At 52.0% G+C, this 24723-nt stretch overlaps 1 protein-coding gene across 1 annotated transcript; it reads right to left on the bottom strand.

Moving 5' to 3' along the window:
• Window positions 1-3718: 3718 nt before the first annotated feature.
• Window positions 3719-24362, bottom strand: LOC311522718 (maestro heat-like repeat-containing protein family member 1). Its single transcript, XM_084632206.1, has 15 exons — window positions 24061-24362; window positions 22903-22946; window positions 22490-22566; window positions 11109-11269; window positions 10219-10409; window positions 9379-9485; window positions 8897-9019; window positions 8516-8595; window positions 7988-8093; window positions 7682-7777; window positions 6873-6977; window positions 6296-6431; window positions 5945-6147; window positions 5646-5798; window positions 3719-4667 (listed from the first exon to the last, which is right to left on the bottom strand). The coding sequence occupies exons 5-15, from the start codon at window positions 10406-10408 to the stop codon at window positions 4575-4577; spliced, it is 1392 nt and encodes a 463-aa protein (XP_084488332.1). The 5' UTR covers window position 10409; window positions 11109-11269; window positions 22490-22566; window positions 22903-22946; window positions 24061-24362; the 3' UTR covers window positions 3719-4574.
• Between the last annotated feature and the right edge of the window lie 361 nt (window positions 24363-24723).

Here is a 24723-nt window from a genome sequence, read left to right as displayed (position 1 = left end):
ACCAGTGCACCTAACAGCTCAGAAACCTAAAGCACGTAAAAACCTCCAACTTCCATTTTCTTAGAACAGTCTCATGATTTTTAACCATTTGGGGGTGGCAAACAGTTTAGCTAACATGTACTGCTCAGGCAGGTTAGTCATAGTACAGCTCAGGTTCACCAGCAGGAGACAGAGGACAATAACTCCTGCTTTCTATCCCTATGCCCCAGCTAACAGGGATAATACTGACCCACCTCAGAGGGGCTGGCAGGGGTCACCACTGTCATGACTCAAGTTGGAATGAGTTGTGCTCTTGGTAGTGAAGGGCCCAGAATCAGTCCCCATGGATGCCCAGGGTGTCTGTATTGTGGCCATGGTTTGACTCACCTAGCATTACAGGCTGTTTAGCCCTGTGCATCTGCTCCTGGCCCTCTCTGGCACACAGCTCCAGAGAGAACAGAGGGTCTGAACCCCAAAGAATAAGCAATTGAATCAATGGATTTACTAAAGAATTATTGTGCCATACAGGTACATCATAAGGTCCTCTCATGGACTGGTAACTGGTTAAACACTGCTCTGCACTGACTTCCCTGACCAAGGGTCACCCAATGGCCCACTGCACCCCCAACTTAGCAGCTCCAGCTACTAAGAGAGCAAGACCCAGAGGCCTTCCTGCTCCTGGGACAGAGGAGTAGGTTGATGATCTACCCGGATGTGAGTGTTGGCCTTCCCCATGCCCATGGTCTATATTCCATTCAGGGCAGCACACAGGAACTGCGATTCCTATTCTGGATCTAGGGGTGGTTTCAGTTTGCTGGCAGGAGACTGTACATGAGCCCTTGCAGTTGCGGAGCGACCCAGGCACTAACACGGGCATGGACGTTTGAGGAACAGGGCAGAGGCCTGTGTGGGGCAAGGAGGGCAGGGATTTGGGAAGCAAGATCAGAGGATCCAACACTTTCTAATGTGGGACAGCATGATCCCCATTTCAAAGATAGAGAAAGTGAGGCACCAGGTGGGAGAGTGACCTGGCCAGGATCACGTGACCACTCAGTGACAGGGATGCAGTATAACCTGTTCCCTGCTCTCGTCACTGGACCCTGCTGCCCCTTCCAGCCATCCTCTCCCGCAGGCCATCCCCACCACTCTCCAATACCAGGCTGTTTCCATAATGGAAGAAGGCTTGTAACAGTTCACTCACCGATAGGTGCCCCTTCCTGGCAAGGCCTGGTGGCACAGCTTTCTTGCTGGGCTAGCACCCCCGCCGAGAGTTGCCAGGGCCCTCTCGCAGTTTTTTGGCAGGTGACTGGCAGTTTTTTGGCAGGTGACCGTCTTTTAGTCCTCTCCTTCCTGAGTCGCGTTCATCCCAAAGGAAAAGTCCAAAAATGTCTTTAACCGAAACAAGGTCCTCCATCCCTTCGGGGGCTCTTCATCAGCCTGACTTTGGCTCGGCCTGCCCATGTTGTCCTTGGTAGCCCTTTCTATGGCCTTGTACACCCCCTTCCTTCGAGACCATGGGAGAACCAGTCCTACCCTGGATTCTAGGTTCTGCCCCAAGGCCCGGTACCGAACAGCTGGGCCTGCTCCTGTACCTTTGCTGCGGTTTTCCCTGGCTTTCCCCTCAGGTGGAGCTCACTCTGTAATCCATTTGGCCTAGCTCCAGGCTTTATAACCCACAGGCCAAGCCCCCGTTATATACCCTCCTCCTTAGAAACTGGCCCACATGGGGGGCAAGTTCTGTTCTTGTCCAAGCTTCATCCCTCGTCATCTCGTCGCTGTCACCGGCTGCGCGCTTGTACAGCCTGTGCCCACAGTGTCTCCAGCTCCACTGCCAGCTCCCTCACCGGAATGAAGAGGCATCCTCCTCTTCTGCAGTATCCCAACGCTCTTCCTGCAGCCTCTCATTCTCATTAACCGCTGCTTGCAGAGCCCGTTCTGAAGCCCTTAGCGTCTTCTGTAGCCTTTTCGCTGCTGCAGCTGCAGACGCCAAAACCTTTTCCATCAGGTCTGGGAACCCACCATGGACTGCTCCCCCCTTGTGTTTGTCCCTACTCCAGTCAGCTTCATCTCTGGGCCAACCATTTCGTCCTTCACCTCCCTGCAGCACCTGACAAGGTGTGTTGGTGGAGGGTCTGCAAAGTCCATGGCCATTCCTGCCACCTCCACGTTACCTGCCTCATGTGGGTTTGTGTCAGAGGAACCTTCTCCTTTCTTTCTAACCTCTTGGGGCCCTGGCCCCTCCTTTTGCCACTCAGCAATTTCCTAAGCAGGCCGTGTCTTTTGCTTCTTTGCGGCCAGTACGGGAACCCAGTCCCACCCTGACATTGGTAGCAGCCCAGGGCCCTGTACCCAATAGCAAGGTCTGCTCCTTTCTCTTTGCTGCAGGTTTCCCTGGGCACGTCCTACCTCTCTTCTCAAGTTCCCTTGCTGCTCTGCTCTCCCTTGACCTCGTTCTCATTCCTGTTGATACCCCAGCTGGGCTGTGTCACCACTGAAGTCTGGCTCTTTAGGGGGAGGTACCTGGTGCCTCTCAGTTAGGGCTCATTCTGTAATCAGCTTGGCTAGGCCCCAGGCTCTGCAGCCCAGGGGAAAGCACCCTGTTACAGGCCTGCTCTGCCCACTCCTACTGTTATTGGCCTGGAGTCCTTGCTCCCCATTTCAGACCTGGTTTCCAGAGGGGCTGAGCACACACAGGCCCCACTACCTGGAACTGGAGTTTGCTTCTTCTGGTGACTTGGACATTCAGGCCCTTCATCATTCAAAGGCTGACAGGTGTGGTGAGGGGGCTGGAGAAACCCCACTGTTGAGTGGAAGGAAGTCAAAGAGTTGGGATACTGGGAGATGATGGGTTCATTTGCCCTGCTGCAGGAAGTGGAGTTGGAGACCGGAGATGCCATGTGAACAAGACTACCTGATGCTCTCTTCCTGCCCGAGGGGCTGGAGCCTCCTGCCAGAAATGCTCTCAGGAGTCCAGGTTCGAGGACATCTCTGGGGAGCCCCTTCCTAGGAACAAAACGAGGGTGGTACGATGATGAAGACGTCTCTGTCCCAGAGCTGGGAGTCAGGGACGTGGGAAGCTCCCAGCCAGGCTGTGCATTGGGGAAGCCATTTCTCCCCCAAGAGACCCACAGGCCCCAAGAAGTAAATGGCTCTTAGCTCTATGGGGGAGTGGGGTCTTCCATCTAAGCCTCTTTGAGAGCCAGTGTTGCTTGCTTGGATGGGATGAGGTGACCTGTCCCCACTGCTCCCTGACGTGGCTCAGCTACAGGATGCGCACATCAGGGAGGCTGTAACAGATCCCAGGGCCTGGAAGACAATTGGGAAGGAGGCTCCTATTCATTTCACACCCAGAGCCCCCATAGAAGGGCCAAGGGGAGAATAAAGGGCAGGAGGTGAAGCTAGCCCTGAGCCTCTGTCCCACCCCCACCTCCTCAAAAGTTTCCGAGCTTTCGTGGGGCTTGGGCTGTGGCCCTGACACAATGGCCTTTCCACACCCTATGGGGCAGGGAGAGCTTTGTTTGGGCGCAGGGGAAATGGGATGGGGGTAGACCAAGGAAAGGGGGGAGGGGAATGGGTGTGAGGAAAAGAGCTCCTGCCTCAGATGAAGGAATCTGGGGGGCAGAGGAAAGGACCCTGCTCCACAGAGAGGAGAGAGTTTCTGTGAGTGCCAGGGGGCTCCATTTCCCCTTCCACTCGCTCCCCATTTACAGGGAGTGTGAGGAGTTCAACCCACCACCGCTGGCACCTCTTGTTGGTCACTCCAGGAATAAGCTCTCAACCGCTGTGCAGTGCCCTTGACACGTGGTGTCTGGCCATCGTCTGCTCTGCTGCCCTGGGACCCGCGTTGCTGCCTGCTCAGCGGCATCCTCTTCGGCGCAGTACCGTTGTCTGCTTCAGGCCACTGCCCTCCAGCAGTGCCCACCACTCCAGTCTCACCCCCTTCCCGGGGGTGGGGATGTTAACAGCAGTCCTCCTGCTTGCACCTCCCTTGGTGGCCAACCACAACCCTTTAGTCTAGCCCCTCTGCTCAAGGTCTGGTTGCAGTCTGTCACAACCACTCTTCCACGGCCAGGTGCTGTACAAGGGGGAAAGGGGTGGACCGAGGCCTGCCCGCTCCTCCGGGTCCTGACCCAGGGACCCTCTAGCGGCAGCCTCCCTCTGCCCTTCTTCTCTCCCCTCTTGTCTGCCTAGTTTCCCTGGGCCACTTCACCTTTTGGCCCTATGCACCTTCTCGACCCTTTTTGGCATGGGCCGAGCCTGGCAGGTAACGGGCTGGAGCTCCATTCTGCTCCCCAAAGCCTGCCCAGCACTGCTCTGTCCAAGGTGCTGCTCCTTATACCAGGAGCCAGTCCTTCTCCCTTACTAGCCAGGGAGCGACCACCTTCGCCTCTGCTCGGCAGCCTTTATATAGGACCTAGCCTGGCCCTGATTGGCTGCCTCTTCCTCTGCTCTGATTGGCTTTCCTCAGGCCTTTACCGATTGGCTGCTGGCCTGCGCATCCTCTCTGGTCTGGTTCAGCCCTTCTTTCTCCAGGGGTGGGGCACTGCCAGAGCAGTACCTGCAGCAGAAGCAGGGAGCGGGAGTTGCTGGTGGCCTCAGAGGCAGAGCCCCTGCAGCGCCTCAGGTACCCGGCGCAAGTGCCGGATGACGCGGAGCTGGCGCATCACATTGGCCGTGACGCCCTCCTGCTGCAAGGGAACGAGGACCTGTCAGAGACTCAGACGCCCCCGCAGTATCAGGGGGAATTAAGGGCACCTGGAACCAGCAGCATTTCCACCCAGCACCCACCCACCTCTGAGAGATGGATTCCCCCTCCTGACCCCCAGAATGGAGTCTTCTTGTCCTTTCTAGTGACCTCCAGTGCCAGCTCCCCTTCTTGTAGAGTGAGCTCCTGCCACCTCCCCCTCAGTGCCCCTGACAGCTCTTCCACCTCCAATCCACAGCTCAAGTTCTCAGACCCCTCTCTTCCACCCCCACCCACGTTGGGCAGGCAGGGGGCTCTAGCAGAGGGGCAGGAGGGATTCTGACAGCAGTGAAGTGGGATGTGGGGAGGTTGAGACCTTTCCCCAAGTCATCCCAGCCACTAATGCTGAAGCCACAGGATGGCAGCCCTGGTGAATGGGGCAGATCAGCAGCCCCTGCTGACTGAATCCTCCCGTTCTCTCTAGAGCGGGTCCAGCCCTGCCAGCAGCAGGACAAGCTTCCCCCGCCCATGTGACTCAGAACAGCCTGGTCAGTCGCCATCACCCGTCAGTCCTTGGCCTCCCAGGCTGCCAATGATGGGAGCAACTCTGGGTGATGGCCCGGGAGACACGGACACTGAGCCACTGGGTGCAGCCCTGTGGGACAGGAGAGGCTCGCAGAGGGCACTTAGGGGGCTCTTCTGCCCTTCCCAAGAGAGACAGCACTGTGTCCCAAGAACATAAGTCCATGATGAGGTAATGCTGGTCATTAATTAGCCTTGCTAAAGCGCTGAGTTGGAGCTGCTCCGGGGACAAGCTGGCTCCCTCCTGCTCATGGAGGTGAATTCATCTCCCTTCCCAGTAGCACCTGCTCTCACTCTCATTCCCCGCCAGTCTCCTTGCTGTCAGGCCAGCGAATGGCCATAGGACGGGAATGAGGCCTGGGCCCCACCCCAATCTCCTGAGTCTAATGCAGCTGCTTACCTTGTCCCCCATCAGCTGCTGGGCTTCCCCCAGGAGGGAGTAGGTGAGGAGCAGCCCAGCCTGGCTGACACACAGTAGGGGGTCTTGGATGGCCAGCACTGCCGTCCGCAGGAAGAATCTTCTCTGCCCCTCTGAGAAGAACTTTCCGAAGACCTAAACAAACCGGATGTGAGGCTTCAGCAGATAGCCCAGAGCCAGGCTCCAAATCCTGGACTAGAATGGCATCTCCATCTAGTGGCTCCAGGAGGCAGCCACCCGCAGTGCCAGAGCTGTGTCATGCCCTGGCAGAGTGTCCTTACCTCCCCCACCCTGGCTGTGTTCTTGTAGCCCAGGAGCCTGCAGTCCTGGTGCCAGTCCCAGACCCACAGGTCTTTGGCCTCATGGACGGTCAGGCCTGGGAAAGAGAGACACACACACATTTGTTGTTCTGGTTGCAGTGCTTGTGTCCTTCCAATCCCATTGCTGGCTGCAGAGTTGGCAGAGTCCTCGCTGTGTGCCTGGCCTGACACAATTGCAGGGGGTGGTGTAGAAGACAGAAAGAGAGAGAGAGAGAGAGACTCATCCTCCAGCCGGGGTCAGTCTGAGAGAAATTGGCTGGGGTCCCAGTCTCACTCTTCTCTCAGGTGCCATTTCCCAGCTGGGTTCCTTACCCCTCTGGTGCAGCAGCAGCTGGTAGAGCCGGTAAACCCCCTCCCTGGCCTGCCAGGTGATGTCCTTGGCTGGGTAACCGATGAACAGAGCCAGCTGTGCCACTTGGTGACCCATCCTGGGGAATTTGGCTGAGTTCTAATGGAAGGGAGAGGGAGAGGGGATTCCATCAGCATTTTCCTGTCAGCTCCCAGTCCCCACCTGGGCCAGGACTCTCCTTCCCCTCAGCAGGAGATGCTAGAGCATAGGAGCTAGAGCTAGATCCTTAATTGTCTCTGCTCGCAAGGGAGCCTGGAGCACAGGGATGCAGGCAGGGCTCTACATGAGGATTTGCTTCCCCAGCTGCTCCAGGATGACAGGAAGGCATGAATCTGGAGCATGGTCCCCTTAAAAGCAAGAGTAGCCACTTAACCAGGACAAGAAGAACTTGACTCAAGCCAGGCTCATTCTCTGCTTTGACTCTGCCTCCCCAAGAGGTGCACTCCTAACCCACAGCCCCTGCAGCAGCAGATCCTACAGTCCGTTGGAGCCAGCCCACCTATGCCTGGAGTCAGGAAGCTGGGGTCAGAGGCCACTTACGTCGAACTCAGGGAGAGTGATGGTGGATCTGAGCAGGGTCGTGCTGCTCCTAATGGCCCTGGCTCTCTCTCGCGACACCCTGGACAAGATCCAGTAGTTAATGTGCTGTGGGGAAAGGAGGCAGCTCAGGATCAATGGGCAGGTGCATGTGTTGTGCTAATGAGCCCCTCCCCATTCCCAGGGGGCTGAGACATTGTATGAGGGGTGGAATAGCTGATTCATTGATTGTAGAGCTTTAGAAGGGGATTCTTGCCCCTAGGATGATGCTTGTAGGTCACAACTTGTCATTGTCTCTCTACATTGGGACAATGCTCAGTGTCGGGGCTGGTCCCATCCTCCCAGAACTCCTGATTCCTGAACAGCTCACCAGGAAGGAGACAGACTCCTCCCGCCTCCCTGGCTCTCAAGTCCTTGGTTGGGTGAAGGGACTGAGTATGAGCACAATTCCCCCAGGAATCTTGGGGCCCATCAGAGACAAGGGCTGATTCTCTGGGGTCCTCCTGTTTCTCTAGGAACGAGCTTGTGACTCTTCTCTGAGGACCATCTTCTGGATCTCACAGGAGGGGTTCAGACTCCCACTCCCCAAGCCAGCCAGGGGCCCCATGGTTAGTGCTCAACAGAACTAGGCAGAGCTCTGGCTTGAAGTCCCAGCTCCTTCCTCTTTTCTTCAAGGAGGAAGGGCCTGACACTGCATTGCACTGAGTGCCCTGACCAAGGACGGCCCACTGGGGGCCCAGCTAAGAGGACAGACTGGAAAAGGGATCTAAGAGTTACAGTAAAATTGCCCCCACCCCTCTCATCAGGCTCACCTCCAAGGTGTAGTGGAGCCTGTTGGTGTCTGGGGACTCTGCAAGCAGGTTCCCCAGCATGGCATCCAGGACGTCTGGCAAGACGCTATGCAGATCCTGCAAAGCAAGGGAGAGTCGTGGGTCAGAATTAGGGAAACTGCGGCTACACCTGCCACAGGATGGGAAGAGGGGGTCTCTGGGAAGCACTGGTGAGACCCCCAAACACATATCCTGGCCTCTCTCATTCACATCCCACTGCAGGCAATTCGCAAGGATTTGTGGCAGGATGACAGCTGGCTCTTCAACCCATGACTTAGCACGATCTACCTGGACTTGGGTGGTGTCCTTCTCTGTGCCCAGGGTGAAGACTGCATGCAGAGCAGCTCGAAGGAGGTGGGTCTCCAGCGCTGGCTCAAGGGCAGGTGTCATGGTGCTGGCAAGAGAGAGGAGCCGGTTTTAGACTGTGCAGTGCAGGGGTGGGACTGGCACCAACACGGACGAGAAGCTGCATGGAAATAGGTAGAGGCGGACGAGAACGGAAACTGAGGCACCAAGACGGGGACTGATAAGGCCAAGGTTTCCCAGACAGACAGTGGCAGGGCAGGAATGGTGCCTGTTCCCTGGACCCTGCTGCCCCTCCTGTATCTGATCCTGGGAGTCAGCCTCTCCCCAATGCCATTGCAATGTTACTGGAGGAAAAAGAACAGAGCAGCCAGGAAAGAGTGAACCTTCCCGCCACCTCTGCCAGAGGAGACACCCTTGGGACGTGACCTGGGAGTGGGAGGGGCAGTGACTCCCAGCCATGGGCCTGAGCAGCACCAGGGTTAGGGGAACCGCGCAAGAGGGTCTTGGTACCTGAGTTTGCCCATAGCAATCAGGGAGTTGGCCAGGACGGTGCCAGGTGGAGAGTCGTCAGGAAGCTCCTCAATGAGCTCCTGTGAGACCCAAAGAAGACAAAGGAGCGTGTGAGCTTTGGGCCCCATTGACACTTCCCAATTAGGAGATTACACAGCCAGTACCCCATGCAGCCAGGAGGATCCCCCCAGCTGCCTCCCGCTCCTCCGATTCCTGCCCACTATTTCTCCCATCTCCTCTCCCCAATCTTCAGCCCCAGCAATCCCTGCCCTCAGCTGCCCCTCCAGCACCAGCCATCCCCCAACCATCAGCCCGGGGAGACCCCTGCCCCTCCCATGTCTCTGTCCACCCTCCAGCTGCCGGGTGCCGTGTCTCACTCACCACAATCCTCTCCTCCACAGCCGCCTTGCAGCAGTGCGGCTCCAGTGTGTCCTGCCCTCTCTGCTGTGCAGCGAGACACGCGGGGTGGATGGCGTGCAGAAACAGGAGCTGTTGGGCCTCATCCTGCACCCACCAGGAGTGGGGTTAGAGGAGACAGAGCCAGTTAGCCAGGGACCTCCCTGCCCCAGCCACACCAGCTCCAGGACTTAGGCCTGAATGGGGGATAGTGGGGACCCACCCATTGTCCAAATCCCCCACGACTCCTACACCAGCAGGGTCAGGAACTGGGACAGTGCCTGTGGGGGAGGAGACCCTGGCTGGTGTGTGACAAACACCCTTATCTTGGGGGTCCAAGATCATGGAGGAGAAAGGTCCCCATTAGGGGTGGTGGCTCATGAGGGCCAAGACCCTCTGCAGGGGGTTGGGATGCTGGGAAGGAGTGGGACAATCTCGGTTCTAGCACAGCTGGGGGACATTTGTACCTTTTCTCGGCCCTGGAGCTGCTCTAGGATGTTTTTGAGAGCAGCTTCCTCTGTGACCACGTCCACCCAGTCCTCCTCCTCCTCGTCCTCTGAGTCCTTGGCGGTCCCTGCACCAGGGAGAGAAGGGGACAGGGTGACTCCTGCTGCCTCTTGGGGGAAGGACAGGGGCATGGTGGGGCAATGTGCCCCCTTCCCACCTCTGGGACCTAGGGAAGATCAGGCCCCACACTCCCCCCTCTCAGTGATGCCTTCAGCCCCCAACTTTTTCAGGAGCCCATAGCAAAGAGACCCCCCACACTGTCCTGGACTCCCTGGGAGGTGCCTCTCCACCTGCCCCCCGCCCAATGGAGCACCAAGGACCAAAGTGGCAGCATCTAGTGTCAGTGGGGTTCACGTGGCTCAGGCCAGACACCTGGGCTGGGGACCCACCCCCATAGCACTGGTCGAGGGCCTGGGCCCAGGGGGTTCACAGCCCCCTCCTCACCCCTCCCTGAGCCCAGCCTGGCTCCTCACCTGGAACAAAGCAGAAGCGTCCATTGGCCTCGCTGCTGCCCGAGTCCCAGGCGCTGCGGCTGTCCCATGGGGAGCGGGCCGAGCTCCTGGTGCTGGGACAGGGATCCTCCACCTCCTGCCCTAGGGAGGCTGGAAGGTCCTCAGGGACCGGGCAGGGTGATGCCTCCTGCTGGAAATCAGGGCTGGGCTCCTGGGGCCGCTGCTGCCCACACAACAAGCCCCAGAGCCACCCTGCCCGGTTCCACTCCTGGGCTGGGTCCTGCCTGCCCAGCCGCACCCTGGCCCAGCTCCATTTTGGCCTAGCCACTGCCTCTCCCACCTCGGCACCTGCGCCAGGAGCGGGTTTCCTCTGCCAGTAGGCTGGGCACTTCCACCTCCTGGTCCGGCTAAGGGCTCCTTCCCCACCAGCAGGGACGGAGGGGCCGCTCTGCTCCTGGGGAGGATGGCAGCTGCTTCGCTCAGGCTCTGGGGCCACCTGCAGAGCCTTCTTCCTGAACATCCTCAGGAGCCTGGCCATCCTGGAACCGAGCGGGGAGTAGGCGTGAGTCTGGGGTCAAGGCAGCCTCTCACGAACCAGCCTTTTTCGTCCCTCCCCATCTCTGCCCCAGCCAGAGCAGCTCGTACTCCCACCACAGGGGTGCAGGGAGTGCAAGCTACACAAACTGGCAGGAGTTTATCGCATGATCTGCTCCCAATGTTCCCCCTCGTCATCCCTGGTGCTGCAGTAACCGGGGAGTCTCATCCTTTTCGAGCACTGGGGTCAGTCACAAAGACCATCGGTCACTTTGGACAAGCAGCTCCCTCCTGCCATCCCAGGCCACGCTCCCCTGTCCAGGCTAGAGAAGGAACAGAACCCAGGAGTCCAGACTTCTCCTGGGAAACTATTGCCCACTTCAAAGTCCCCAGGCATAGCAAGGCCAGGGCCCCCTTGTTTCCCATTGATTTCCATGCTCAGCAGCTCACAAGGTCTGGCCCAGTTCAGAGACTCTCAACCTGGGGAACAGTCTCCCACAAGGGAAGGGCTGGGAGCCCCATTGCTGGGAGCTTTCCAAACACACTGGAGACGGCTCTGGAGAAGCCCCTCCCCGGTCTGAGAGTGAGGGGCTCCTGGGGGCTGTTTGCAAATCCAATCTCCTTTGGGAGAGATTCTCCCCCCCTCTTTCTGCTTCTCCCCAGATAGACAGGGAAAGCCAAAGAGGAACCCTAATGCCACTCACTTGCTCTCGGTGATGGAGTGATGGATGGAGGATGTTCAGTGTCGTCCCTCGCCCTTCTCCTCACCCTCCAAGCCCAAGGTGGCCTGGAGAGGGTGGTGGTGACCTGAGGAGTTACCCTGCCCAGCCACCAGACAGGGTGATGACACTGGGGGATCGACTGGCTGTGAAAACAAGAGTCTGTCTTATTGCCAAGGGACGGAGAAACTTGGCCAACAGCAGGGGGTACAGATCACTGCCGTAGTGCGCGGGTGACAGCGCCTCCAGGATCCTGACATCCCAGCACTTTACACACCTTCCTGAAGCCTCCCAAACCCTCTGGGCTGTCAGGATTGCGACCCCAACCCTACTGATGAGAAACAGGCCTGGGGAGGGGAAGCTACTGGCTCAGGGTCACACCAAGTGTCAGAGCTATGGATGGGACCCAGCAGTCCTTATTTCCAGGCCCCTTCGCTAACCACTGCTGCACACTCCCTCCCACAGCTGGCAATTACAGCCAGGCCCTCATGTCCGCTCCCCCTGACTTTCAGAGGGAGTGTGCTCCGCTGGAGTGACTGGACCAGGGAATTGGGAGTCAGGACTCCTGAATTCCATTGCTGGGTTTCCTATTGGTTCCATTGCTGGTTGTTTTCCTTTTCCTGTGGGACTTTGGGCAAGTTGCTCCCCTGTCTATGGCTCTGTCCCCAGCAGTCAAATAGGAATTTAATACTTTCCCGCTATTGGAAAGTGCTGGGAGAATCCCCCAGCAAAAGCTGCTCTGACAGTGCTAAGCAGCATCTGACCATTAGAGGTCAGAGCGCACTGCCCAGGAGGAGGAGTGTTTGGCTCTGGGGTTTCACTTCAGCCCAGTCTATAGAGAGGGGCCCAGCCAGGGAGTTTGGCTCAAGAAGACCAATTCTCCAATTTGTTAAGGGTGTTTTCAATTCCAATCCTGTGCTTCAAAGTGGTTGGTGTCATTTGCAAATTTTAGAAGCATACTCTCCACTCCATTTTCCAAATCATTAATGAAAATATTGAATCGTACCGGACCTCGGACTGATCCCTGCCGGACCCACTATGTTCATCCTCTCCATTGGACAGCCAAACATGGAGAAGGGCTCTTGGAATATGGGCTTTCAACCAGCTCTGCACCCACATTACACTAATTGCATCTAGACCACATTTCCTTCCTTTGCTTGTGAGAATGTCCTAAGGAACCGTGTCAAAAGCCTTAGTAACACCAAGATAGATCACATCTACTGTTTACCCACCTCTACCAGGCCCGTAACTCTGCCAAAGAAGGAAATAGGATTGGTTTGGAATGATTTGTTCTTGACAAATCCATGCTCGCTAGTCCTAAGAACCAAATTATCCTGTAGGTGCTGACAAACTGATTGTTTAATAATGTATTCCAGTATCTTTCCAGCTATGGAAGTGAGGCTAACTAGTCTGTAAGTTCCAGGGTTCTCTTTGTTGTTCCCCCTTTAAAGATAGGTCTTGTCTTGTTAATGGATGGGAAGATGTTCTTTTTCAGGGATCTCAGACGAGAACTGGGGCACAGCACCTGGTTTGTTAAGGCCACAAAAATGGAGGCAGGAACCTCTTCTCTCCTGCTGGCAAAGAACCCCAGGTACCTAAAAGACAGGGACTCACATCCCTGAATGGGCTTTAAAAAAGGCAGTGGTTACAAAATTTGGCCCCGAACATTTCTTGTTTCCACAGACTAGACATTTTAGCAAACTTTAGAATTCCTTGGTGCTAAACACCGTGAAACTCCCCTTTCCCCTTCACACAGGGCTTTAACGCCCTGTCATAACCATAAGGGTAGCCTCAAATTAAGAAGCTCAAATTACCTGGTTGGCACCTGACCAAAGGAACCAATGGGGACAAAAGTTACTTTCAAATCTGTGGGGGAGGGTTTGTTTTGGGTTCTTTGTTTCTGTGGCCGTTCTCTCTTGGGACTAAGAGGCTAATAAGGATCTTAGGGATAATGGTAGCATGACAAATGGGAATGAGGATATGGGAGGTAGATATTACCATATCTGAGGTAGAAGCAACACTCAAACAGCTTAATGGGACTAAATCGGGGGTCCCAGATAATTTTCATCCAAGAATATTAAAGGAATTGGCACATGAAATTGCAAGCTGTCAAGGTTCCTTCCCCACTCTTTGGTATAGATTTGGGGACCTGCATGAAAACCCCCTAAGCTTATTTTTACCAGCTTAGGTTAAAACTTCCCCATGGTACAAACTATTTTACCTTTTGCCCTTGGACTTTATTGCTGCCACCACCAAGCGTCTAACAGATATATAACAGGGAAAGAGCCCGCTTGGAAACGTCTTTCCCCACAAAATCCTCCCCAAACCCTACACCCTTGATAAAAATCATCACCAATTTGCATAGGTGAACACAGACCCAAGCCCTTGGATCTTAAGAACAATGAAAAAGCAATCACGTTCTTAAAAGAAGAATTTTAATAGAAGAAAAAATAAAAGAATCACCTCTGTAAAATCAGGATGGTAAATACCTTACAGGGTAATCAGATTCAAAACATAGAGAATCCCTCTAGGCAAAATCTTAAGTTACAAAAAGACACAAAAACAGGAATATCCATTCCATTCAGCACAGCTTATTTTCTCAGCCATTTAAACAAAACAGAATCTAACGCATATCTAGCTAGATTACTTACTAAGTTCTAAGACTCCATTCCTGTTCTGTCCCCGGCAAAAGCATCACACAGACCGCGAGAACCTTTGTTTCTCCTCCCCTCCAGCTTTGACAGTATCTTGTCTCCTCACTGGTCATTTTGGTCAGGTGCCAGCGAGGTTATCCTAGCTTCTTAACCCTTTACAGGTGAAAGGGTTTTTCCTCTGGCCAGGAGGGATTTTAAAGATGTTTACCCTTCCCTTTATATTTATGACACAAGCCCATTAGCAAGAATTTTTAATGAATCTGTAAACTCAGGGGTTGTACTGTATGATTGGAGAATTGCTAACATAGTTCCTATTTTTAAGAAAGAAAAAAGAAGTGATCCAGGTAACTACAGGCCTGTTAGTTTGACATCTGTAGTATGCAAGGTCTTGGAAAAAATTTTGAAAGAGAAAGTAGTTAAGGACATTGAGGTCAATGGTAAATGGGACAAAATACAACATGGTTTTACAAAAGGTAGATCATGCCAAACCAACCTGATCTCCTTCTTTGAGAAAGTAACAGATTTTTTAGACAAAGGAAACACAGTGGATCTAATTTACCTAGATTTCAGAAAGGCGTTCGATACCGTGCCACATGGGGAATTATTAGTTAAATTGGAAAAGATGGGGATCAATATGAAAATTGAAAGGTGGATAAGGAATTGGTTAAAGGAGATACTACAACGGGTCCTACTGAAAGGTGAACTGTCAGGCTGGAGGGAGGTTACCAGTGGAGTTCCTCAGGGATCGGTTTTGGGACCAATCTTTTTATTACTGACCTCAGCACAAAAAGTGGGAGTGTGCTAATAAAGTTTGAGGATGATACAAAGCTGGGAGGTATTGCCAATTTAGAGAAGGAACGGGATATCATACAGGAAGATCTGGATGACCTTGTAAGCCGGAGTAATAGTAATAGGATGAAATTTAATAGTGAGAAGTGTAAGGTCATGCATTTAGGGATTAATAACAAGAATTTTAGTTATAAACTGGGGACGCATCAATTAGAAGTAACGGAGGAAGAGAAAGACCTTGGAGTATTAGTTGACCACAGGATGACTATGAGTCGCCAATGTGATATGGCTGTGAAAAAAAGCTAATGTCGTCTTGGGATGCATCAGGAGAGGTATTTCCAGTAGAGATAAGGAGGTTTTAGTACCGTTATACAAGGCACTGGTGAGACCTCATCTGGAATACTGTGTGCAGTTCTGGTCTCCCACGTTTAAGAAGGATGAATTCAAACTGGAACAGGTACAGAGAAGGGCTACTAGGATGATCCGAGGAATGGAAAACCTGTCTTATGAAAGGAGACTCAAGGAGCCTGGCTTGTTTAGCCTAACCAAAAGAAGGTTGAGGGGAGATATGATTGCTCTCTATAAATATATCAGAGGGATAAATACCAGAGACGGAGAGGAATTATTTAAGCTCAGTACCAATGTGGACACAAGAACAAATAGATATAAACTGGCCATCGCGAAGTTTAGACTTGTAATTAGACAAAGGTTTCTAACCATCAGAGGAGTGAAGTTCTGGAATAGCCTTCCAAGGGAAGCAGTGGAGCAAAAGACTTATCTGGCTTCAAGATTAAACTCGATAAGTTTATGGAGGAGATGGTATGATGGGATAACATGATTTTGGCAATTAATTGATCTTTAACTATTCACGGTAAATAGGCCCAATGGCCTGTGATGGGATGTTAGATGGGGTGGGATCTGAGTTACTACAGAGAATTCTTTCCTGGGTATCTGGCTGGTGAATCTTGCCTACATTCTCAGGGTTCAGCTGATCACCATATTTGGGGTCGGGAAGGATTTCCTTCAGGGCAGATTGGAAGAGGCCCTGGAGGTTTTTCGCCTTCCTCTGTAGCATGGGGCACGGGTCACTTGCTGGAGGATTCTCTGCACCTGGAAGTCTTTAAACCATGATTTGAGGACTTCAATAGCTCAGACATAGATGAGAAGTTTATTGCAGGAGTGGGTGGGTGGGATTCTGTGGCCTGCATTGTGCAGGAGGTCAGACTAGATGATCATAATGGTCCCTTCTGACTTTAATATCTATGAGTCTATGCGAGGGGCCAGACAGAAATCCATCTTCTCCAACGCATCCTAATCCAAGTCTCCAATATTGCAACTAGTATAGGTAAGCCAGGCAAGGCGGATTAGTTTTTCTTTTGTTTTGCTTTTGAATTTTCCCTGTGCTAAGAGGGAGGTTTATTCCTGTTTTCTGTAACTTTAAGGTTTTGCCCACAGGGGAATCCTCTGTGTTTTGAATCTCAATACCCTGTAAAGTATTTTCCATCCTGATTTTACAGAGATGATTTTTACCTTTTTTTTTAATAAAAACTTTCTTTTAAGAACATAACTGATTTTTCCATTGTTCCAAGACCCAGGGGTTTGGGTCTTTGATCATTTTGTAACCAATTGGTTAGGATATTATTCTCAAGCCTCCTCAGGAAAGGGGTTGTAAGGGCTTGGGGGGATTGCTGGGGGAAGAAGAACTCCAAGTGGTCCTTTTCCCTGGTTCTTTGTTAAATCACTTGGTGGTTGCAGCATACCTCAGTCCAAGGACAAATAGAGATTTGTGCCTTGGGGAAGTTTTTAACCTAAGCTGGTAGAAATAAGCTTAGGGGGTCTCTCATGCAGGTCCCCACATCTGTACTCTAGAGTTCAGAGTGGAGAGGGAACTCTGACATGCCCCTTCTCTCACTCAGGCTCACGACTGCCCAGAGTTTGATAATTGTCCCTGTTCCCATTGGACAGATGGGGAGGAGCGTGGGGTACAGAGAAGGGAAGTGACCTACCCAAGGGCCTACACAGCAAGGCGGTGGCAGAGCCAGAAAGAGAAGTCACCAGTCCTGACTCCTGTTCTAACGGACCACAACCTCCCTCCCCGTCCCCCTCCCCCTCGGCAGGGATAGAGCCCAGGAATTGAGATGGTGGGGAAATTTCATTGAAACTGTTTCTGTCAGAAAATCCCATTCAGACTAAACCAGTTTGTTTCTTGAAATCATAACAAGTGGGATGAAAATTCTTTGCACAAATATTTTGTTGCAAAACAAATGCATTTCCTGTTTGTCACAGTGTGTTAAATTGTCTTGCCACACACAAAGAGGAGACACTTAGATCTCGAAAATTAGATAAGCTGCTTCAGTCTGAGCTAAGTAGTTGCTGCTCTTAACAATTTCAAAATAAAAAAATACCAATAAAATAGAATATTTCAGCTATTCTATGATGTCATAATCTGATCTGAGTAAACGTGATAGGACACCTCATATGCACTTCTCATAGTGACACTCTCCAATGGATCCCCATCCTCTATCCACCGTGAGGTAGGTAGGAGAGGATCATTATTATTCCTACTTGAAAGAGGGAGAAGCTAACGCTGAGAAAGGAGAATTGACTTGTCTTAGGTCACACAGCCAGTCAGTGGCAGAGTTGGGAATAGGACCCAAGAGCCCTGATTTTCAAACTAACCATCGGATCTTGAATTTCATACATTGAATGACCTGAATAAAGTGCTCTCCAATGAGCTCCAGACCAACAACAGGGCACAGGAATTATTCAGCAAGTATTTTAGGAGAACTGGAATGTTAGAGAGAATCATGAACTGCTCAGAGACAATTAATGCCAAAAAGCAGCAAAATTCGTCAAACATATGACTGGTTATGACTTACTTTCTTGGTCTTAAAAGAGAACAACAAGAACCTGAGACTACTCTCTGTCAATAACCCCCTGCTCAGGCAATCAGGGTAGAGACTGAGGACGGGAGGCTGAGGGTTCTCACCAGAGAGCCCAAAGGGTGGCCCAGGTCACTGGTGGGGATCAGTGCCTAAGCGCTATTTCAGCCCCACATTTTTGGGGGTCCTCCCACAGTGGGAGCTGCAGAGCTCTCCCCCATGACACACACACCTCCTGGTGTTGGGAGGGGAACAGGAGAAAGGACAAAAGAAGCAAGAGAAGAAGAGAAAGGAGGGAGGGATGGAGGAAAAGGTGAAACAAAAAGGACAAACCCTAATGTCCCCAGTGATTCTAAGGGACAAAATTCTAGGTGCGGAATAAAATTCTGCCTCCTTAAGCTCGTGTTTTCCACGCCTAGAATTCATCTCTCACCAGATGAATCAGACTGAGCAGGTTTCAAACCTCGAGGAGGCTCTTACCTTCTAAACAGGGACGTCTGTTTTCTACTCAAATCAGTAAAAGGAAAGGAGAAAACTCAAAAGAGGTTCCTCCTCGCGCTCACATACGTGAACCCTAATACTCTCTCAGTCCTCAAAGAGAGACCTCAAGAAGGAGACTTGCTGAAGCAAAGCCACACGGGTCTGTGAGGTTTCCCTGGCCCCTCGCCCCTGTCCTGCCTGGCTGATGTCAGCATCTCTCTGTGAGGTCACCACCTCCCCCCCACCTTGGGCCAATAGTCTGAGGTCCTGCAAAAGGCCTTTGTGATGTCACTGCCACACCCCTCCCTTGCTGTGCTAATGTCCTGCCGCTGGACAGGCACTTTGGAGGTTTGAGCTACTCCCTGTGGATCACCCCACTCAATGACTGTTCATTCTCGGAAGCAAGCTGGCTAGACAGTAAAACATCAGACGCTGCTCCCAGTGCTCCACTCAGTTTTTCCGAAATGAGGAGACTTTGTGGCCAGAAGAGACCATTAGAGCGTCTAATCTGACACCCTGCATGTCACAGGCCCCCTGTATGACACAATAGCTACTTTTTGGGCAAACACATTCTAGAAAGGATCTAGTCTTTGTTAGGATATAGATATTCAGGCCTGTCTGTAAAGGCCTATACTTTAAGAATTTAGGTATATGTTTATCATTTAGCTAGTTATAGAGGTATAAAAGAAAGAATCTGTGTAAGGGCCTTTTCTCACTGTGACAGTCTGAGGCCCTGTGCTTAGGCTAAGGCCTCTGGATAAGCAGCAGAGGCAGCCATAAGCTGGGAAGCGAATGGTCACATCCTTACATTCCAAACCAGTCATATTGAAATAAGGCAATCTGGGGCTCTTAGAAAGGTGATCCAATTTATCACCTTTAGAGAAAGGATGTAAAAGGAAGATGTAAAAGGAAATTTAGTTTGATAGTTTTCCGTTTGGTAAGAACTCACTTATCAATAGACCCAGCTGGGAAACCCTTATGTCTTCATAGATATAGTTGTGAAATCCTCACTTCTGTATTGTTTTGTCAGTATAGTTCCCACTTTGCTATTGTTTATTTGCATGGTCTCTGTCTGGTTCTGTGATTGTTTCTGTCTGCTGTATAATTAAATTTGCTGGGTGTAAACTAATTAAGGTGGTGGGATATAATTGGTTGGCTAATCATTTACAATATGTTAGGATTGGTTAGATAAATTTCATAAAATGATTGGTTAAGGTATAGCTGAGATTACTACTATATAAATTAGGGGCAAACAGGACGTAAGTTGGGATTCGAAAATAAGGAAAAAGGAACTTGGATTTAAGCTTGCTGGAAGTTCACCCCAGTAAACATTGAATTGTTTGCACCTTCAGACTTTCGGTATTGTTGCTCTCTGTTCATGTGAGAAGGACCAAGGAAGTGGGAGAGTGAAGGAATAAGCTCTCTAACAGTCTTCATTAAATGACATCAAGAGATGGCGAATCCACCACTTTCCTTGGTAGCTTGTTCCTGTGGTGAATCATCCTTACTGTTGAATATTTCTAGTAATTGCCATTTAAGGCTCCCAAAGAACTTTGCACTTGGGAATTAAGCCTCAACTCCTCCCCATTTTTCAGATGGAACAACTGAGGCACGAAGGAGCAGTGATGATTTGCCTAAGTCTCCAAGCGAGTCAGTGAAAGAACTGGGGAATAGAACCCAGGAGTCCTGCCTCCCAGCCCCCACTAGACAGACCTGTCCCTGTTCTGACCATGTCTACGGGGTCCCTCTGTGTATTATACACACAAAATCTCCAAAAGGCTCTCCCTAATAACCCTGGTCATGGAGCAGCCACGTGGGTTACACACTGAACAGTGCTTCACTCTCTGTATTTCCCTGCTATGTCAGACCAATCGTGAAGTCTGAACGTGCCCATACCTGAGGGATGCTGCACACGGTGGAATAGGAACTGGCCTGTGCTCCCAGACATGAACTCCTGCAGAGGGGGTGACACCGAATTCCCCACCCCAGTTCTTACCTATATGTTGGGGATTGGTTCTGCTTTGAGCAGGGGGCTGGACTAGATGACCTCCTGAGGTCCCTTCCAACCCTGATATTCTATGATTCTATGTCTCCTGGCTCCCCTCTGGGGCCTAAATGATCTCTGGCTTTACTTCTTCTGGTAGATCCTAGAACACAGGATCAGGGGTTAACATGACTCCAGTGGGGATTTCCCACAGGAGAGCTGTAGAGAAGAGGGAGCCCGAGCAGCTGTGGCTGTTTCCGTGGCCTGGTGGCCGCAGAGGGGACTCAGGGATCAGCTGGACTCTGCCCCACCATCTGTCATCCCCTGCAATATTCCCCAGGTGACCAAGATGCCCCAGGAGGTCAGTGAAAGGATTATGAAAGCTGAGTGTTTTCTTCTCAGTGGGCTGGAGAAGCAGCTCTGTGAGGGGGGGCACGGGCACTTGTGATCAGCTTTCAGGTGCCAGGAAGAGCGGTTCAGAGAGTTATGAACAATCCTTCCAAACTCTATCAGGGAAATCCTGTCTTTGCTAGTGCCTCCACCCCTTGCTCCCAAGGGCTCTGCAGACACCCTGGCTCTGCACAAGAGAGACAGCTCTTCCTAATAAATGCAGCCCACAGCCGGGATAAATGATCTACTACTGCAGCTGCCAGCCAAGGGGGAGTCGCCTTGAGCTCAAGTGGCAGAGGCTGGTCGTGTTGAGGCTGAGGGTTCCCACGTGCACAGCATATGGAAACAGCACCCCTTCTGCGCAGCCTGTGGCTATACTAACCCAAACATAGCAGGATTGATGTTTCCCCTAGAAAGGGGTGGCAGGATTTGGGTAGCAGGAGCAGCGTGTTGAATGGCAAAGGCAGGACAAGGTGTGGATGGATCCTAAGGTTGTAGATAAAAACCTCCCCTTGCCCTTTTGGAAATGCCAAGTTGGCTCAATGAAGCCCCAGCACAGCACTGCACCGAAAACAGTTTTCAGAGGAAAACACTAGGGCTCACATCCCGCCACCAGGAAATCTGGAATTCATTGTTATTGTTGTTATACAGATTAACGTGCTAAACCACCATGAAGGGAAAGGATGTGAGCCGGGTCACCATGGCTCCACGCTGTCTTTCTAGAAATAGGAACTTCCAGTCGCACCCCCAGCTCTAGCCCACTAGACTCCCCTCCCCTCCCAGAGCTGGGAATAAAACCCAGAAGTCCTGACTTTCCCCCACCCAACCCCCTGCTCTAGATCCTGGAATTGGGGGTGGGGAAGTTGCGATAGGAGTAAGTGAAATTAAGTCTATGGATGAAAAAGGAGTAAAAAAAAAGTTGTGTGCCTCCAGGGAGCAACTACTGAGACCCTCACTGATTACTGGGATTGATACAGTTTCTGACCCCTCTAGCCATTTCTGCTTCCCAACTCCACATCCCAACACACAGCCACATGGAGGTAACTTCCTGAACAATGTCCCAGTTGGATCTGGTACTGTGGTAAATGAAGGGGGACAGGTAGCTCCCTGTTATGGACACCCAGCCAGCCAGTTAGCTATAAAATCCCTCTTAGTAGCTGTTCTCCACTTGCTTTACCTGTAAAGGGTTAAAAAGTCTCACTGCGATGCATAGGGAAAAGGAAGTGAATTGGCACCTGACCAAAAGAGCCAATGGAAAGGCTGGAACTTTTTAAAATTGAGAAAAACACCCCCTTTGTCTCTGTCTGTCTGTTGTTCTCCCGGGAAGAGGGGGACCAAGCAGCGATGCTGTAAGAAGCTTGGGCCAGGTATGAAAAATCATCAGATCATACCTAGAAACTACTCATCTGAAACCTCAGATATGTAAATAGACCAGGAAATGTCTAGGAAGATGCGATTATGTTTCTCTCTTTTATTTCTTTATGGTTTGTGGATTCCTCTGTGCTAACCCTAGGTGCTCTTGGCACCTTTAAGTTGGAACTCAAATAAACTATTTTTGGTGCTTAATCCTTGTAATTTTTTTTTTTAAATCAAGCAATAGCTGAGTTTACAGATTTATTTTCTTTCCTTTATTTTAAAAATAAAATTTGCCTTTTTTAAGAATAGAATTAAATTTGTATGTCTTAAAAGGTTTGCGCACATGTTGTTTAATTAGCTGGTGGCAACAGCCAAATTCCTTTTTTATTTCTTTCTCAGCTCTTCCCCGGAGGGAGTGGGGGGGGAGGGGGGTGAAAGGGCTTGAGGGTACCGCCCAGGAAGGAGTTCCCAAGTGCGCCTTCCTGGTCTCTCAAAGGGGTTCTGCACTTGGGTGCTGACAGCATCTACCAATCCAAGGCCAAAGAAAAGCTGTAACATGGGGGTTTAATACAGAGGTGGGCAAACTATAGCCTGCAGGCCACATCCAGCCCGCGGGACCGTCCTGCCCGGCCCTTGAGCTCCCAGCCAGGGAGGCTAGCCCCCGGCCCCTCCCCCACTGTTCCCCCTCCCCCGCAGCCTCAGCTCGCCGTGCCACCAGTGCTCTGGGCGGCAGGGCTGCAAGCTCCTGCTGGGGAGCGTGGCTGCAAGAGCCGCCAGTGTAGTGTACTAAATTGCTCCCTGTAGGAATGCGCTACTTCCAGTGCTACTTACGGCTGCCAGTCCTGGTGCTCTGAGCGGCATGATCAGGGGACAGGGAGCAGTTGGATAGGCGTGGGAGTCCTGGGGACCTGTCGGGGGTGTGGATAGGGGCAGTTAGGGGTCAAGGAGCGGGGGGAGTTAGATGGGTCGGAGGTTCTGAGGGGGGTGGGAAGTATGAGGGGGCAGAGAGGGGGCAGGCTGTTTGGGGAGGCAAAGCCTTCCCTACCCGGCCCGCCATACAGTTTCAGAACCCCGATGTGGCCCTCGAGCCAAAAAGTTTGCCCACCCCTGGTTTAATAAAAGCCTGGAGTAGCAAGTATTAATTTTTAGAGTCCTTGCGGGGCCTCAACCTTCTGCACTTGAAGTGCCAGAGTGGGGAATCAGCCTTGACAGGTACAACACCCTTGCGAGAGCACAGTCCGTACCTTCTCTCTCGGACACAGCTCACACTGGTTCTCTCTCGAGGCATCTGTGGGAAGGAAGACAATGCTTCAGATGAGCACATACCACTGGCATTTCTCAGTGGGGAGAGTCTCCAGGCTGCATTACGACTGTTCCTGAAACTGATGCCCTCTCTCCAGCCATAGGAAAGGAGCAATCGGCAGCTACAGTACAAGCTGCCCCATGGCACCCCCCACGTCCCTTGGGGCTGGGATCCCAACTTATACAGCGTTTTCTAAGGCTATTCATTTAGGGGCTCTTGGTGGCAATGACTAGGACTGGAGTAGCTGAGAGCTTTCCACACAGCCAGCGCTCCTGCCTCGCTCCCTACAGCGCCCCCTGCTGGGAGAGGCTAGAGTAGCCAGGAACTCCCCTGCAGCCCGCACTTTAGCTCTGGTCCTGCTGCTGGGAGAGGCTGGGATTGGAGGAGCTGGGAGCTGCTTCCTTAGGCCTTAACCAACCTCTTAAACATTGCTCCCTGGATTTGTTATTATTCCTGCACCAGAGACAGGAGCTGGTGTTCAGACCATCTTTTATCTTCCCCTTGTCTCCCATATTCTCCCTCCACAGAGAGTGTATGACTAAGGACCAGGAGAAATATGGTCCCTCCTCTCTCTCCTTCCCTTGTACACTGCCTTGATGCCCTCCAAAGCCATCCTCTCCCCTTGCAGGATGTGTCCCAGAATGTTGCTCACCTTTTAGATGAGCAAAACATAACTTCCTGCCTGTCAATGAAAACACTGGGATTCCCACAAACCCCCTGTGGTCTGATTTTACCACCACTCTGTGTCACCTCTACTTGGTTTGCTCTGTTTTAGGGAACTTTTGCCAAAAAAAAAACAAGCAAGAAATATTTCCCTGGGGAGACAGCTGTCTGTGGGGAATAGGGAAATGTCACAGAGCCAGGAAGGAAAACCGTGGAGAACCAGGGGAAATGGGAGGCGAAAATGACAGTGTTGGTTGCATCTCATGGGTCATACAAGGGATGGGACTGCAATGAACTAGAACTGCCTTCATTACCGGTTCCCACTTCCTGGCTTTTCGAACCATTCCCAATAGTTAGGAGCCTCCGTATAAAAGGAGACATGGATATAATGGGATTCCCCAAGGAGCCGATCTCCCCTCCCTGACTCATGCCTTACCCGTCCTAGTTGCCTCCATGAGTCTCTGTGCCAGGGCAACCCTGTTCATGCCTCTCAGGATGTCCTGGGTCACCCGCAGAGCATGTTCCTGCCCACACTCATGGATCAGCTCCTCCATGACCTCCACAGGCTCTGCTGTCTCCAGTCTATTGCAGAGAACAGGGTTTGAGTCCTGCTCATGGTTGATCTCAGACACTTTGATCTGGAAGCTGTCAAGTTCCTTCTGTCCCATGCTGCCCCAGGTTTGCATCAGGAGATCACTGACTCTGAAGAGGGCTGATCTCCACTCCCAGGTTTGTCTGATGTAATCCCTCTGCATCTCAAAGTCTTGTCACCTGGGTTCTCTGGTTCTTGTTTCTCAGCATGCTCAGGGTTGCTTCTATAGCATAGCGCACCCCGTAGTGACTGATTATGTCCTCCATCATCTCTGCCAACCCTTCCCTATCCAGCTTATCCCCATGGATGCGGGGGTTGGTGATAGATGTGTTTCTCAGTTCAACTTCAGTCATTTTGAAGATCCTTGAAGATCCTAAGCTCCTCCTCTCCCAGGTTATCCAAGGTGCAGCGCAGAAGCTCCTTCACTCTGGAGATGGTCAGTAGATGCTCACTGCACTCTTTCCCATATGCCCCCAGTGTCTAAGCAAGTCCTTTTGCGCCGGCTTC

Source organism: Lepidochelys olivacea (assembly GCF_965140295.1).
Source record: "Lepidochelys olivacea isolate rLepOli2 genome assembly, chromosome: 6".
NCBI lineage: Eukaryota > Metazoa > Chordata > Testudines > Cheloniidae > Lepidochelys > Lepidochelys olivacea.
Note: the sequence above shows the minus strand (reverse complement) of the source record. Positions and strands in the feature narration are given on the sequence as shown.